General features: G+C 41.8%; 1 protein-coding gene across 1 annotated transcript; it reads left to right on the top strand.

The window, feature by feature from the left end:
* The first annotated feature begins 2,015 nt into the window (after positions 1 to 2,015).
* NIPA1 (NIPA magnesium transporter 1) lies at positions 2,016 to 10,836 on the top strand. The gene is made up of 6 exons (XM_009645650.2): positions 2,016 to 2,021; positions 2,210 to 2,273; positions 2,548 to 2,595; positions 6,460 to 6,550; positions 8,398 to 8,558; positions 9,848 to 10,836. The coding sequence occupies exons 1-6, from the start codon at positions 2,016 to 2,018 to the stop codon at positions 10,357 to 10,359; spliced, it is 882 nt and encodes a 293-aa protein (XP_009643945.1). The 3' UTR covers positions 10,360 to 10,836.
* The last annotated feature ends 3,292 nt before the right edge of the window (positions 10,837 to 14,128 follow it).

Below are 14,128 nucleotides of genomic sequence, written 5' to 3' on the forward strand. Positions count from 1 at the left end.
CGCCCCCTTCTCTGGCTCGGAGAGTTTCTTGCCGTGGGTGGCACCGGCGCCTCTTGTCGCTTGTTTGTTGTGGCTCTCCCGCGGACGCGCGCCACGAGTTACACCAGTCACCTGGTGGCTTCCTTTTGCAGAGGAGAAAGGCACACCGATTGCATGGAACCGTTCATTTCGGGTTGGTTTGGGGGTTGGGTTTTTTTCCCTATTGAAATCCCACACCTTGTTATTGTTTCCTGAGATGAACATATTCAGGAACGGACCGCGCTATCCAGACAGTTCAGCCAAAACAAAGCTGTAAATGCACAGAGTGTGAGGATTTTCTGCATTTTATTCTACAATTGGACCTCCCCAAAGCATGCAGCCTCTCTGGCATCTTGCTGTTTGCATCTTGATGCTTTTAATATAGGCAAATCCAGTATATTTATTTGTTCTTAATATCGTGCTTTTACGTGAGGGGAAAGTTGTAAGCACAGGTGGCGTGAGACCTTCTCGCGGTCTTTCTGTGGTCCATAGCCATGCGTGATGGGTCTGTGCGTGTGACAGCGTGCGTCTGTAGGTTCCGGGAACTCTTTTCGTATGAAAAATCCTTTTTAGTGACCAGGACAGGCTAGGCGCGCTCTCTCTCTCTCTCTCTCTCTCTCTGTATGTATGTGTGGGTATGTGTGTGTGTATATATATATACACATATATGTATTTAAGATGGTTAGTGTTACAGCAGCAGTGCATTGCCAGCGTCTTCAGGGTAGATACAGGGGAGCAGAGCAAGCTTGCAATTATGTTACTACCAGCTGGCAGCCTGATCCAACAAGTTTATTTTGCCTTTTCTGCAGTGACCTGACCAGTTAAGGGCCTCAGCCGAGCAACTGTTTTGCAAGCATCTGTCTCCCTTTCCCTCCAAGATGGCTGTAATCCATTTTTATTGTCCACAGAGAGATCACGTTTGCATCAGAAATACAAATCCTTTTTCTGTAAGGAAAACAAAGAGAAAACATGCGAGAGAGGAATGGCTTTCCATCCCAAGGCAGTGGGGGAAGTTTCCATTTTGCAACGTAGTTGGGTCTAATTACCCCGAAGGGCTTTCAGTGGAGCGCTGGGCTAAGGGGGTGGTGGGGTGCATGCCTCTTCTCAGCACCGGCAGCTGTAAAACATCCCGTTCTGAAGATACCACCGACGTTTACTTGCACGTCTTGCCAAGCATTTCGTAGTATTTCCTATTGCTGTGCTCTGGGTGGAGAGACCCAGGTAAATACCCTAGGTTTCTCTCTATTTAATGTTGTGAAGTGGCCTTGGATCTAGCAGTCGGAGCTGATGATGTCTTTTTTCCACTGGCTTCAGTAGGTGTTGTATAATTAACAAGGAGGCACTTCAAGTCTTTTCTGTCTTCTCTTATTGAATCAATAATATAGCATCAATGCAATTAGTAATCCTTGCTTAGTTAGAAACAGCAGCGGGTGACAAATATTTTGCAAAGTTCTCTCCACTTGAGTCAATATTTTCTATAATTTGTGCCCCCAACAGTGTCTTTATTTTACATGCAGTAACAAAAGTCTAAAAAATTATTACACCCACTCTAAAGCTGGCCATTTTCATTAGTCATTTTCCATCTCATTTCAATTATATAGTGTGATTTCCAAGCGCATAATATTTTATACATCTCCAGAGTTGTAGATAACTGTGGTTTTCTTTCATTTGGGATTTCAGGGTAGGTACAATATTGCCTATTGCTCCAGCAGCTCTTGAGAGAGCACCCTCCCAAATAAATGCAGAGCTGAATTGCTAGAAAGAGGAGCAGAATGTAGAAGCATAGCATGATGCCGAGGTCATGCTTGGTGGAGGCCAGGCTTTAGTTTAGTAAGCAGTCATTAGCCTTGATGTTCTACAGAAGCAGAACTTCTAAAATATGGTGCACAGGCTGCCCTGGCACATCCCAAGGCAAGAGCTTATAATCTGATGATGAAAATAATGAGTTTAGGAGACACTGAGGGACAATCCAGAATTTTTACTCCTCTCTTTGAAATATGGCGGTATGTCAGGAATTCAGAGGCTTCAGCTGTAGCGTTTTCCAATGCTCAGATGCAGGAGGTCTGGTCTGCCCTACGGTACTGCCAAAACTGCACACCAGAACAATTTCTCTGCTACAACTTCTCCAATACGATTTCCTTGAGGCTATGTTACCATACTAATTGATCCGAATCATGTTTTGTTTCCATAGGTTTCCCATTCTCCTAGTAGCAGTTCTAACGTGTATGTTTACATGGCACCCTCAGAAGCATTTGGTGACATTTTGGACACTCTTCTAAGCCATATCACGTTAGCCTCGCATAGGTACTGCACTGGAAACCAGAACATCTGACTAATACGTTGTCTTAAGAAGGTCCAGTGTGGACACTTAGGCCAAATCCAAGCACCTTCTCTCTTGTTTTCCTCCCACTCAGTTGCCTTGAAGATGAAGACCCTTAATACTTGAGAGTGTTGAAATCATTCCATTTTGTAGTCCAATATTGCAAATTCATATTTTTCTAATATGTCTTCCTATACTTCCTCTTCCAGGTACTTCGTACTTAACAGATATAGTATGGTGGTCTGGCACTATTGCAAGTGAGTATCTTAAAAGGTTTGATTTTATTTGGAGGGAGCAGTTGCAGTTAGATGGTGACATGAGCCATTAGGAAATCTGGATCCTCATCTTGAATCTCACGCTCACTTGTCAGAAAATTCCCATCCCTCAGAAATATCCCACCTTCACTAGATGCTCCCCCTGGCTGCTGTGTCTGACAGCATTTCAGAAGGCAAAGAGCTGAGACATTCCCAGGTCAGACATCTGTCCAGATTCCCGAACCGTTTGGTACTTGCAGCCCTTGGCAGCCACGCGCTGCTCAGACTCTGGGTTCCTGCACGGTTTGTGTCTCTGGATTGTGCAGGTCCGCTCAGTTTTTAATAAAAGTCAAAGCTGAATGAGAAATTGTCGCTCTGCACAAAAGGGCTCATTGAGCACATGTTATTTTTTTTAGATCAGAAAGCACTTAGCCAGCCTCAGCTAAAAAAAAAAAAAAAAAATCCTTTTTGTTTTCTAGTTTGACAGATACGGTTTCAGTTTTGCTTTTAATCTACAAGATTAATGTGAAGCCTTGTGTGGTGCTGATATGAGATCAGTGTAATTTCACTCTTAGTATCTTTGTAAGCTCTGCTCAGGCTAAGTTCACTCTCTGATGTGAATCCAGAGCCTGGAGAGCAGCAAGCTTTCCCCTCTTGCAAAACCCAGGAGCTTAGAATCATACCCCACATTTAGACTCTAACCCTGCCTTTTGTGAATTATTTGGAAACGTTCTGATGCTGTTTCTGCGAAGTAGATGCATCCAGCTGTGCCCCTTGTTCCGTGGCAACAAGGTAAGTCTCTGGTTTTGTTGTCTTCAAGCTATGCAAAAGGAATGGAAACCGATAGATCCCCTGAAGGACAAAGCTCACAGCAAGCGCAGAAGCCAACAGAGCTTCAGAGGAAAGCTTAAGTAGTCCTTTGTCAGCTTCCTCCTCTGCCAGGATCACTACTGCCCAAGCAGCAATAAATCCGTGCATTAATCACTGCTGTTAATTGCTCATGAGGCTCCCGTCTTCCATCTCTGAGCAGAAGGAGTTAAGAGAGGTTTTATTACAGGAGTTTATCTCGGTGAATCAGAGAAAACGATTTCATGCTTAAAAGAGCTGACAGAATTGAATGAAGGCAAAATAGCTGAAGGGAATGGCATCAGTTGGCTTTTGTCCAGGAGCTAGGTACAGGTATTTCAAAACAAAGCCGCAGTAAGTTTACAAAGGAACCAAGGGAAGAACTGCTTGAGGGTATTACAGACTCAGAACTGCGACAGAGTCACAAACAGCAATAGCAAGGGCCAGGTAGGCGCCTACGGGATGCAGAGAAAGGCGGTGGTTGGGGAATTGGCAATATCCCCAGTTATCTGGGCGATATTATAACAGCTGACATCATTTTCTCAAGCAGGGAATTTGGAGTTTGGATGACTAACAAAACCCACATACATTCTATCGACTTGTTATCACAACATTTGTTCAGATGGTGAACAAGCATTTCTGTGTTGGCATGCTGACTCAGCATAATGCCGCCTGACCATTCTGGGGCCTTGGGATCCTCTGGATTACTGAAGATTTCAGAGGAAGGGACACAGATTTTGCTAAGGGATTTTTTTTTTTTTAAAGTCAAAAGAGTGATTGCAGCATGTGTGCAGGTATTTTAATGAGCATTAAACCAATTAATTGGCTAATTAATTAATTTCAGTGTAGGTTTGATGGCAGCATAGATGTGGCTGTTTTTTATAGTGGATACCTCTACATTAGTGTTTTGTTGCTGATGGGGAATGCAATTGTGAAGCAAATCTCCTGTTTGTCTCCACGGACTGGGCTTTCTTTCATGTTGTGGAGCAGTGTTGGAGCTCCTGAACTGGGCTTTAAGATGAAACTAGGCTCAAAGATTTACTCTAGGAACGTGCCTAATGCACACCAGCTGCTTTCCAGCTTTTCCAGCTTTCCTGGTTTCCCAGGACTTTCAGTCCATGGGAGGAGGCTGAAGTTAGTCTGAAATAAAACCCCTCACATGCATATAGATGCAGACATCTTTTGCTGTATGGATCTACTCCTGGTCTGCTTGCTGAAGGTGGACATGTCAGTGTGCATCAAGTTTTGTGTTGCAGTAACTTTGGGGGTATTGGTACTGCTTTAGCAAGCTTAGAGCTTGGTGTGCCTTCGTGAACTGAGGCCATGAATTGACTTGCAGCACTGATGTATCTGGAGAGGAATTTCTATCCAGAAAGGACTGGATAGGTTGGCACCAAAGGTCCTCATCATCAGTTAGATGGTAACAATTACTGAGCTTTTTTTAATTGGTCTTAATGAGTCCTGGTCTTCTGGTAAGTTCAGTTGCCTTACAATATGCGCAGGTTGACTAAAGCTTCAGAGACCTAATTTATGGATCGGTGTTGGTTCTTCCAACAGAAAATTAAGGCAGCTGACTTCCAAAAAAGGCAACCTTTTGGCAGAATCACTTGGAAATGCATGTAATCTGCAGAAACACAGCATGCTCGCTGTGTCCTGTCCTCCACGCAAGATCTGCCCCAGTGCCTTCAGATGCCTTGAAGATAATGCCAAAGTTGTCACGTACGTCTGCTGAAAAACAAGCCTAGGGCTGATAAGCTGAGTTACTCTGTTCCCAGGGGCAGGGAGAATTCAGGAGACCAGTCAGTATGCCTGTGCTCTAGAAATGCTGCTCATTAACTTCTCTGGCTCGCTCCCGCACATAGAGGAAGCCTCAGTGAATTGATTTAGTATAATTTTGCCACACTCTGCTGTTTTATAAGTTTGTTTGTCTCCTCTGTGTTTCCTGTAGGTTACACAGGTCTCCAGCTCTACTGATAATGTGAGCTAATTTGGTAAATTAATTAATGTTTGCACAGTGCTTTGCAGGTGTAAAGAACAGGATGATGGTAACGATATTTGATAGCGGAGGGCAACGCCAGGCTGAGCATAAAGACAGCTTGGATTCTTGAAATGTGTTTAAATGCTGATAATGGCTCTGAGCATCAACTGGAACTCTGCGCTGTATGTAATTTGTGTTCAATCTCAAGGTTCTTGCCAGTTACCACAGTCCCTGTAACGATGCAAGCATCATGTTGACTTATTATAAACCTGTCAGCACTTGCAAAACCATCCAGCTTTTCTTTTTTAACCAAAAACTTGACCGCGTGAACTCTTTATCACAGCTGTGATGTGCAATAGTGTGGTACGTCTTGGAATTTGCTTTTATTGGAGGAAAGAAAAAAAAAAAAATTGTGAGGCTGGTTTTGTGACTTGTCAGAGATCTGTTCTTTTTACAGTGGTTAGGAATTACTTTTGATGTTATATAGTGTTGTGAAAATTTGATGTGCTCTCCTCTATATAGAAGGGCCCTTATGCATGTGCTTAGTATTTAATTAGTAGATTCCTTTCCTCAGCACTGTCCTTATTTCCCCCCCTAAAAGCTAACGCTGCTGTTAGGAACTATAACCAAGTGCATTCATGTTGCGTGTATGCACGTTCTAAAGCGGAGATTATGGGTTATAGATACCTTTAGCCCTCCTCATATAAATATTTAAGTGTAATATTGAGATATTCATGTGTAACCCATGACTGTTTCTAATTCATAGCTTATTTATATTCAACTAAGAGAAGCTGCAAATGAGATTATTTACTGTGCCCTCTTGGATCTTCTTGTGTGGCAAATATAAATCCTATATTAAAAAATAATTTAAAAAATATGGAAAAATTCCAGTCATTTTGTTTAAGTGCAAAATTAACTGAGCTAAGCAAATTTGTACCATCTGTTTTCCAGTTAGATCAGTCTTTCCCAAACACTATTGGGTAAGTTTTCATTCCTTCTTTTTACAAAAGGATTCAAAGACTTATTTCTGGTTCTCTTGACAGTGGCTCTGGGTCAAATAGGGAATTTCTTGGCCTACACTGCAGTCCCAACTGTGCTAGTGACGCCCCTGGGAGCTCTTGGCGTTCCATTTGGGTAAGAGTTTGCTTTTCTTGTTCTTATCTGAATTTTCTTACTACTTAGTAAAATGTCAGATAGGCTCACTGATCACTGGAGGCCCACTGAGAAGATGTCAGGCTTATGAGCGTTAATGATGTGTTACGAAGTCACCTATTCCTGTTTTCCCCAGCAAAGTGGCAATGGGGGGGGGGGGGGGGGGGAAGGCAATGGTGAAGAAAGGGTTCCTGAGTATCTTCTGCTTTAACTATCACTATGATCTGGAGCAGATAAAGAGCTTCCACCCCCCCCCGCCCCCCACTGTAGTTGTTCTGGACTCTTCTTATTCTCTTATTCATGGTTCCCTTGCTATGTAGATCTGTCCTTTTGCCTCACATTTTTTCTCTCCCCTGCTATCCACAACCCACATGTGTTTATTGATGCCAATTTGCATATAATTGGATTTGTCCCCCCTCACCCCCTCCCTTTCCTGAAGCAGGAGTCCCTTGCATCTTGCCTATGCATGCCCACAGCTTCTTGAATGTTATGTTCATGCGAAGGGAGGGAACAAAAAAGGCAGTGAGTGCTCCAAAAAGGAGTTTAATATGCAACTAAATGTTTTGTGAAGCTACAGTTGTGAACCTACTGCAGTGAAAAAGCACAATTCTTTAAAAACAAGCTGTGCATTGCCTCGAGATTTTTCTGTTGCCTACTGTTGGCTGCTGAATTGTGCGTCTGACTGCGCTGGTGGTGTGGTTTAACCCCAGCCAGCAGCTAAGCACCACGCAGCTGTTTGCTCACTCTCCCCACCCCCATGCTGGTGGGGGAGCAAATCAGGGGGAAAAAAAAAAAGTAAAACCCATGGGTTGAGATAAAGACAGTTTAATAAAACAGCAGAGGAAGAGAAAATAATAATAACAATAAAAATATATAAGAATACACAAAACATCACTATGCACAATGCAATTGCTCATCACCCGCTGCCCGACGCCCAGCCCGTCCCCAAGCAGCGATCACTGCCCCCTGGCCAACGCCCCCTGTTTCTATACTGAGTGTGATATCATATGGTCTGGCATAGCCCCTTGGCCAGTTGGGGTCAGCTGTCCTGGCTGTGCCCCCTCCCAGCTTCTTGTGCCCCTGGCAGAGCAGGGGAAGCTGAAAAGTCCTTGACCGGTGTAAGCCCTGCTCAGCAACAACTGAAACATCAGGGTGTTACCAACATTCTTCTCAGGTTAAAGCTAAAGCACAGCACTATGCCAGAATATTAATTCTATTCCAGCTGAAACCAGGATAACTGGTCATCTACTTCAGAGTGCAGATTACTTTGTCTGGGCTTCGTGGCTGTCTTCAGTTTTATACACTATGAAGCACATCGATAGTGCTCTACTTACCAACTATTATTTTATCCTAGGCCGCATAATTTTTTGGATTTTGGTCAGCTACGTGTCTGAGCTGAGCCCTGTGATCTTTGTAACCAAAGGCCACTTTTATCTCATGACTGTGTAGCACCTGTAAAATGGGGCTTCATGACAGCTCACCAAATTGTTAACAGGTAGATATCTGCCTCAGGTGCCAGATGCCTGGTTTGGGTTTTTTGGAGGTGGTGACGTGGTGGTGGTTTTGGGGATGTTGTGGTTGGGTTTTTTGTTGGGTTTGGGGTTTTTTTTTCCTGAGATGAAACATCAAGGATTGAGTAAGACTGAGACTGGATGAATCTTTCCTAAGCTAAGTCAGAAATGCATTTTGAGGATCTACCAACATTCGGTTGAAGATCCATCAACATTTGGTACTATTTCTTTAAGAGGGAGATTCATGTGGAATGTCACTGTTGGAACATTATTAACAGGATGTAGTCAAACTTTTAATTTTCTTCCTCTTTGTGAAAGGTCCATTTTAGCTTCTTACTTACTGAAAGAAAAACTGAACATTCTTGGCAAGCTGGGATGTTTGCTGAGCTGCGCTGGGTCTGTTGTTCTCATCATCCATTCCCCAAAGTCCGAGAGTGTAACGACTCAGGCTGAGCTTGAAGAGAAGCTTACAAATCCAGGTACTTTGTTCTTTTAGTAACTCATAATGATTTTGTGAGATTGATCAAGAGCACGCAGGAGGAAGAGGCTTACCACTTCCATCAGGTAGGAAAATTGACTTCTGAAGAAACCATGACGTGACAGAGGCAAACTGGTACAGCCTTTGTGTGGGAAAACTATACTTGCTGTACTTGGAACTCGTCACATTTATTGACACGTGTGCAGAAGGGAAAATGTGGATACTTTTGAAAAGTTTATCCTGCACAGCAAGCTCAGGACAATGGCCATTTGAACGTGTAATTTTCTAAGATTATGAGAAAGTATATCTTGCTACTTAGAGATGAAGGGTATAATTCTAGCATCTCAATTTAAGTTGTTTTATACAAAACAAGAAAACTGATGGTCTTTTGTTCTTCAATTCAGCATTTGGGGATTTATTACAAGTTTATACTAGATACCAGTTATGTTCCAAGCAGATCTCTTTGCACAATAAAGGCATGTAGAAATACGCTGTTGAGACATATGCTGAAACGCCTGTTCTTTCTCTCAGAGAATGTAAAGCCCCACTAGCTCCTGGAGGACGCGGACTAGTGCTAATACATGCCAGATCCACTTCTATTTTTCTTGCATAAGAGCTAAAATGCCAACTATTGTGATTTCCTTTAACTGCTTTAGGTGAGAGAAACTCAAACCTACTAACATCAGCTATCCAAAAAATTTGCAAAGAAAGAAAAGAAAACAAATACCCTCGTCTAACTTTAGCATTTCAATCTGTGCAAAATGAATTGGAAATATATATTTTTTTTTAAAACTGTGAAGCAGGAAGTGTTTTTCACCAGTCTAATCTGTGTACTGATGCTATAATGTGGCCTCTCAGTTCTTCCAGCTCTCCCTACTCACCTTAATGGAGTCTAACTTTATGTTTAAGCTCTTTGCTAGATCCACACACTGTGCTTTATTGAACTTGTTATTAATGAGGTGTTATCACTGCTGTCTGTCATAGGGGGCTTTAAGGAGTATAATCCTGATAGAAGACAGAATGGAAAAGAAAAAAGCCATCTTAAATCCAGTTAAAATGTGCAACATTGTATATTTTACTACATGATTATTTGGTTTACCCAAACATCATCTGTTGTAGATGCCCACAACATCTCTAAAAACTCAGTGATTTGGATCTATGTTCAACAGCAAATCTTAATCCTGGTGTATACCTGAAGTTCACTGGTACGACATGATTTGCCTGCTAGAATCTTTTAGAAGTCCAAGAGTTCTCACCTTGCTATTATCTTGTTTTCTTTTTGTTTTCCAGTTTTCGTGGGTTATCTCTGCATAGTGCTGCTAATGCTTCTCCTGCTTATCTTCTGGATAGCTCCAGCTCATGGACCTACTAATATCATGGTTTACATCAGTATTTGCTCTCTGTTGGGCAGTTTCACTGTTCCCAGCACAAAAGGCATTGGGCTGGCTGCTCAAGATATCTTTCACAATAACCCCTCGAGTCAAAGGGCTCTGTACCTCTGTCTGGTACTTCTGGCAGTATTAGGATGTAGCATTATCATTCAGTTCAGATACATCAATAAGGCACTGGAATGTTTCGACTCCTCTGTGTTCGGTGCCATCTACTACGTTGTGTTTACCACCTTAGTCCTGCTGGCTTCAGCCATCCTTTTCAGGGAATGGAGTAATGTAGGAGTGGTAGATTTCTTGGGAATGGCTTGCGGATTCACCACAGTATCTATTGGAATTGTTCTTATACAAGTCTTCAAGGAATTCAACTTCAATATCGGGGATTTAAATAAACCTAACATGAAGACAGATTAAAATATTTTTTGAGGGGAAACTGGATGGCTCAGCGAAGGATGCAGAGCCTTTCATTTCTAGGTCACTGATTCAAACATGATTCAGGTTGGTAGTTACCCTCTGACAATTTGGTGGCCTATGTGAAATGAATTGGTGGCCTCCATCCAGTTTCAAAGGAACAGTTGTCCATGTACCCCAGTCAACACAATAAATGACCTTAATTGGAACCACTGATTGAGTTAGCATAGAGACCGATGTATTTCCTTACCATAAAAGGTAATCCATCAGAAAAGATCTGGGGATATTCTGACAGAGCTGTGTGTTAAAGCTTGTATTGTGGCTTCTGAGGTACCGTTTCTGTGGGCAGAGAACATCAGTTTCTAATGCACTCAATCTGACACCTTTCATGAGTGATGTATACCTTAAAATAAGGGGGGGAAAAAAGCGAGTGGAACAATTTGTTAATCTCAATATAGCAATGTGTTCACCGTCAAGGCTGTGAATTCTGAGACAAACGTTGGTTGAACCACACAGACTGCAGATTTGTCCCTTTTAGTCACTGTCTCGGCAACTTGGTCTGCCATGCGGTGAAGACACTGGGGAGTTTTAAATTGAATTCTTCATACAGAGCAGTGGACCCTTAAAAGTCTTTCACTAATTACTTATCAGCTGATGGTAGTGTCCAGGTATGCATTTTTCTTTGTCATTTACGTGCATTAAGACATACCGCATTCATCTCAGAGTTTTTAATTGGGAGCAGACGGAAAGACTGTGAAGGATATGGAAATGATGCACAGACTTATTGCCTAAACGGTGGCCTATTTGTAAGCAGCTCAGAACTATTTCAGTGCCTTTGTAATCCAAAAATACTGCATAAATGTGAATGTATTTGTTTCAGATGGCCTATACCGGTTTAATAATTCAATTTCACTGTCTGTAATATTGGACCGTATTCAAATTCTAAACACGTAAAGCATCCAGAAGGAGCCACACATTTTTGGAAGAATTTACAAACCTGAACTGAAACCCTCAGATGCCTTGACAGCTTCTGAAAAACCCGTAGTCCTAACGGGAAGCGGTAATCGACAGGAGGACTGTTTAAAGCAGCCCAGCATACCTTTGTGTTAGTTAAGTGATTAAATGCAGGAAACCATTCTGTGAAGTAGCTAATAAGCAGGGACCACAAAAAAAGAAACTTGAAAGAGAAGAGCGTAAGATTTCTCATAGTTCAAAAAAAGATGGTCTGATCCTCTTGTAACATGGGAAATGGAGCTTAAAGACTGAAAAAGCGTAGGCATTCAGAGAGCTGAGTTTCAGATAACCAACAGGGATATACATCCAGATCCAGTAATTTACAGACCCGCGCGAACAGTTCAGCCATAATATTTTGACAAGTAGTACAGGTAGCCTAAGCTATGATTGGAAGGATCCTGAACTGTTCAGTTTAAACCATTTAGATTAATATTGATATGTCAAAGAAAGAAATAGTTAATTTTCATGTTCTATTTATATTTGATAGCTAAAACATCGCAAGTCAAAAACTTGGAAGGAAAGCTTGAAAAGTAATGCATGTTGGTTTCCATTTAAGTGCAAAAATGGAAGGGCACAGTGGAACTCAACATCTTTAGTTCAGGACGTCTCGTCAAACAAACAAAAACCCCCAACTGTCTCAGACAGACAGTATTTGAAAAAGTTCATGCCACTTTATCAAGAAATCATGAATGTAGCTTTGTGGCTGGCTGACAGGAATGTGGATGTTGATTAATGGGCAGTAATACTGTCCACTCTCGTGATGTTTTTTGTTGACCTGAATTAATGTTACCTTAAAACTCCATTTTCATTTAAAAGAAATGTTACAAGCCCTTCTGATGGCAGCAATAATCGTGAACAGTGAATCCTAAAGATGAAGTATTCTGAAGGGTCTGTTCCGAGGGAGTAAGAGCCCCGCTATGTTATTTGGAAGCTTGCTTTACAACTCCAGACTGGAGGGGAATGACTCTGAGTTGGCAGAAACATACGTTGTTACAGGCCAGCGTGGAAACTGGGTGTCTTGGTGAAATAAAGTAGCGCTAGCAGAGAAAAGGCCATCTTCATGGATTTTCAAATATTGTGTATGGTTTCTAGAAAGTTTGAGAATTGTAGATGAGGGGAATCGGACAGTGAAAGCTGGTTAAAACTAACCTCTCTCCATTATTGATTGGAAGATGGTATCTCAGTTCTCAGCAGACAGTTATGTTTTGTCACATTAATTCCCTTTTTTCTGATTGAAACTGGAATTGTACACAGGTTGTGAGACCTGTAGTGACCTACTTTTTAAAACAAAGTCAGCTGTTTTCTGAAGCAGTCAAGCTGTCTTTTCAAAATTCAAATTCAGAGTTCATGAGTTGCATGTTGGTTTTGTACTAGCCTTTAATCCCTGAAGACTTCTGTGAAAATCTTTATGTCAGAACGGAAATGATTGTGGTCTCATCTTAGTCCTCCTTTGGCCATATTTGTTTGTCTTGTTTTGGTTTAAAATTCATTCCTATTTATTTAGCAAGTGCCTATCCTAGTATGTTAGGTGCGTATGCAAGTTACTAGTAAATATTAGATCCAAAATAACTTGACTGCCCTGTCTAAACCTTGCCATTTTCTGCACCACACACACGAGTTTACTTGATAAGCACTCACTATGCAGAGTAAGAATAAAGTAGCAGCCGTGTTCTGTGGTCCTCTGACCATCCTTACAGCTGGTAAGTGTCTGCATAGATTTCTTCTCTTCTCCCCAGCTGCTCCTCATCTGTGATGAGCTTTCTAGAAATGTCTAGTTAACCTTGTTGTTTAAAACAGAGATGTCAAAAGCCAGCACATAAGGTGAAAGAAATTCTCGTGGCCTTGCCCGTAATTTATATCTGCAGCCTTTTACACCATGAATGCTAAATAACGGAAACCTTTATTTTTGCTACTTTCTTCAGTGTGCAGCAGTGTTCTTGTGAGTTTTGCTGTACCTGGATCTGGTTCAGTTCTAGCTTTAGAAATGTATTGGCATTTTCTGTTGTCACTGTTGGTATGATTCTTCTCCCCCTCCATCCCACACCCTCCTCATTCTAGGTGTCCTACCTTCTGTAGTCACATTGCTTTTCTGATTTAAAAGGAGGCACTGTTGAAGTTGAATTTTAGCCATTCCCTCTCCCCCTCCCACCCCCCTTTGACAAGTAAGCACTTTGCATAAGACAGATATCTGAGTTCCATCATCTCAGGGAGCAAATGTGCGTAATTGTCTCCTGAGCTTTGGTGTCCCTCACGGGTCTGCCCTTTTCACCCTCTCTTTGCATTATGTCTATCGATAGCTACGAGCCAGATGACTTCAGTTCTGATTCCAAAGCAGGAGTGTGAGAGGCTACACATCCAAAAAGTGGACTCATTACAGTGGTGGGATGCATTTGAATTAAACTCAAATCCATATGAAAGGTGTTTCACTCCGTATGTCTGGCTTCTATTACACTTGTCACACATATTTACTTGGTACTCTCGTGAAGATAGCTTTTTTGATCATTATCCCTTCAGTGTATGGAGGATTTACATGTGTCAGTCATGATCTTTATTAGGTGTCAAACACAAAAATCCCTCAAAATGTTCAGTAGGAGAATAGAAACCTTTTTGATACAACCAAAAAAAAAAAATTTGTTACACCTTAAATACTTAACGTAAAAAAGAAAAGTATCTAAACAAGTTATCTGCTGTATTGACTTTCCAGGACTCTGTATGTGTAAATAGAGCCTATTTATTAGTGAGCTGCAACTAACATTAA

The sequence above is a fragment of the Egretta garzetta genome, unplaced genomic scaffold (genome assembly GCF_000687185.1).
Source record: "Egretta garzetta isolate BGI_Z169 unplaced genomic scaffold, ASM68718v1 scaffold788, whole genome shotgun sequence".
Taxonomy (NCBI): Eukaryota; Metazoa; Chordata; class Aves; order Pelecaniformes; family Ardeidae; genus Egretta; species Egretta garzetta.